Source organism: Hylobates moloch, unplaced genomic scaffold (assembly GCF_009828535.3).
Source record: "Hylobates moloch isolate HMO894 unplaced genomic scaffold, HMol_V3 SCAFFOLD_1, whole genome shotgun sequence".
Lineage (NCBI taxonomy): Eukaryota > Metazoa > Chordata > Mammalia > Primates > Hylobatidae > Hylobates > Hylobates moloch.
In genome coordinates this window covers 113,900,841-113,904,010 of record NW_026652276.1, presented here as the reverse complement: position 1 = coordinate 113,904,010, position 3,170 = coordinate 113,900,841, and the positions used below count along the sequence as shown (strand labels likewise).

The window sequence follows — 3,170 nt, the reverse complement described above, 5'->3', positions numbered from 1 at the left end:
AGAAAACATTTTTTAATTTTAGGGGAAATGATATACATTTGTATACTAAAGTGCAATAATCCTCAGGATAGAGCAAGTGAAGAGATTATGGCACAGAATCATTCTTTGATTCTGTTTGCTTCTCAAATATTTCAAATACTTGCTTTACAAATATATAATATTTCCTTTTGAAACATGCCTCATATTCTTAGTATCTTTATGCTGTGTTCAAAAGTAGGGTAGCATGGCCTTCTCAGGCAGTTCTGCTTGGAGATGAGCACAGCACGCTCTCTTGTACCTCTCCTCCCTGTTCCCAACTGTTACAAACACAGTGAATATTTATTTGGTCCACAACTGGGGACAGTAGAAAGGACACCAGCTTGGAATCAGTTCGGACCTCTGTCTGCTGCACACCTGAATCCCTGGGAAAGTAAGTTACTTAATCTTTCCGAGTCTGAATTTTTTCACCTGGCATATGGCAATGAAAATACATATATCTCAGATCTACTATGAGGACTAACGGAGGTAAATAAAGCACATCAACCCTTAGCACAATGCTAGGTGCATAATAGATACTTCATAAATGAGAATTATCATTATTTTAGTTCAGTGTCTGAAGGACTTGTTTAGGTTTTTTAAGGTCTGCTTTCACAATTCTCTTTCAATCGGTAAATTCAAATGCCCAAGCCTCCTCTGGTATGCTACTCTAGAAAGTTAAGTGCTTATGAGTGTCTTGTTTTGTTTTTTTTTTTAAACCATTTTTTAAAGCAAAATTTTCTACTTTCCTTTCTTACCACCAAAGAGTCATTTAAAGAAGAAGAATGCTCTTATCCTCTTGATTTCCAAAGGGAGTTTAACTTTAAGATGCTTTTTGTGTGCTCATGGTTAAATGTATTACTCTACATTATAAGTTGAATATTACATATTATTCATCATATAGAAGCCCATCTAGCAAGACAGGCACAGTTTAAAACAGATGAATAGTATGAACTAAAAACTAAAACTTGCGAAAATACCTATATTATGCCCCCTAATTGATCTAAATTATGTAGTAAGAATATAGCCTTTGTACGAAATTTTAAAAAATGTTTATTGTTTTTAATTTCCAGTTCTTTTAGTGTAGCATGGCAGAAGGAACAATGCCTATGCCCACACAAATACCTGCTGATGGAGATACAGTTAAGTATATCTTTCAAATATAACTCTGCATTTTGTACTTCGATAAGATTATATAGCTTAAAAATATTGACTTGGTAAACTGATGTATGCATAGATGATAAAGTCTTGTTTGTTATGTTTGGGCATGAATTAGCTTTTATACTAATTGGAGTTAAGTATCAATGGTGATTTAGATAATTGTTACATGTTTTTTGAGTCCGATGACCTTGTTAGCAGTGCAAAAACGATCTCTATTTAACACCAAAGAAATTCAAAGTAAAACTTCTGAATCTCCCAATAAATGAGAAGAGCAGTGCTGTTTTGATGGACATATTTGCAGAATGTATGCACTGACAATAAATAATTTTTTAATGAAGTTATTTTAGCAAATGGTTGGATGGCTGCTTGCTGATTGCTTTACTGGGTGTGAGCTTAGAGCAAGTTTTCTTTTTTTTTTTTTGAGACTGAGTCTGGCTCTGTTGCTCAGCCTGGAGTACAGTGGCACGATCTCAGCTCACTGCAACCTCTGCCTCCTGGGTTCAAGTGAATCTCCCGTCTCAGCCTCCCAAGTAGCTGGGATTACAGGCACCTGCCTTCATGCCCGGCTAACTTTTGGATTTTTTTTAGTAGAGACAGGGTTTCACCATGTGGGCCAGGCTGATCTCGAAGTCCTGACCTCAGGTGATCTACCTGCCTCAGTCTCCCAAAGTATTGGGATTACAGGCATGAGCCACTGCACCTGGCTTGTCATTGCTTTTCATAAATAACCATCAGAGGAATTTCTCAGAGACTGAAGCATTGGCCTATGCTCATTCCATTTTATCTTTGGGCTGTCTTGTTTAACAAATCATGGTTAATGCTCCTTTGTTCACATGACTCTAAAACATAAAATTTTAGGATTAGAAGGGATCCCAAAAGCCAATTAGTCAAACATTATGCAAATGCTGATATGCAAATACTAGCAACAAATCCTTTAGCAAGTGTCTTAGTCTGTTTGGGCAGCTATAACAAAATACCTTAGACTTGGTAATTTATAAACAATAGAAATGCATTGCTCACAGTCCTAGAGGATGGGAAGTCCAAGATCAAAGCTCCAGCAGGTTTGGTGTCAGGTGGGGGCTTACTCTCTGCTTCAAAAATGGCTTCTAGCTGTGTCCTCACATGGCAGGAGAAGCAAACAGTGTCCCTCAAACTTCTGTTATAAAAGCACTAGTCCTATTCATGTGGGTGGAGCCATATGACCTAATTACCTCTCCAAGTCCCCCTTTGTTTTTTAAAAAATTTAAATGATACATAATATTAGTACATATTGATGGGGTACATACAATATATTTTGTTATATGCATGGAATACATAATAATCAAGTCAGGGTACTTCATGTATCTATTACATCAAATATTTATTATTTCTATGTTTTGGGAACATTTCAAATCCCCTCTTTTAGCTATTTTGAAATATACAATACATTGTTATAAATTATAGCCTCCCTACTCTGCTACAGAACATTAGAACTTATTTCTTCTGCCTAACTGAATGTTTGAACCCATCAGCCAACCTCTATTCATCCCACTACTCACACACCCTTCCCAGCCTCTGGTAGCTATCATTCTACTCTACCTCTATGAGGTCAACTTTTTAAGCTGATGCATATGAGTGACATATTTGTCTTTCTGTGTCTGACTTACTTCACTTAACATAATGACCTCTAGTTCCATCCATGTTAATGCAAACGACAGGTTTTCATTTTTTTGTGTGGCCAAATTGTATATATACATTTTTTTTTTTTTTTATTATACTTTAGGGTTTTAGGGTACATGTGCACAATGTGCAGGTTTGTTACATATGTATCCATGTGCCATGTTGATTTCCTGCACCCATTAACTCGTCATTTAGCATTAGGTGTATCTCCTAATGCTGTCCCTCCCCCCTCCCCTCACCCCACAACAGTCCCCGGAGTGTGATGTTCCCCTTCCTGTGTCCATGAGTTCTCATTGTTCAATTCCCACCTATGAGTGAGAACATGCGGTGTTTGG

The 3,170-nt window shown here is 37.1% G+C and overlaps 1 protein-coding gene across 1 annotated transcript in view; it reads left to right on the top strand.

Annotated features, from left to right (window-relative positions):
- The first annotated feature begins 292 nt into the window (after positions 1-292).
- Positions 293-3,170, top strand: part of SEPTIN14 (septin 14) — a 99,471-nt gene continuing 96,593 nt past the window's right edge. The window contains exons 1-2 of the mRNA XM_032753406.2: positions 293-409; positions 1,089-1,157. Of these exons, the coding sequence (XP_032609297.2) occupies positions 1,104-1,157 (54 nt within the window). The 5' untranslated portion in view covers positions 293-409; positions 1,089-1,103. The remainder of the gene's footprint in view (positions 410-1,088; positions 1,158-3,170) is intronic.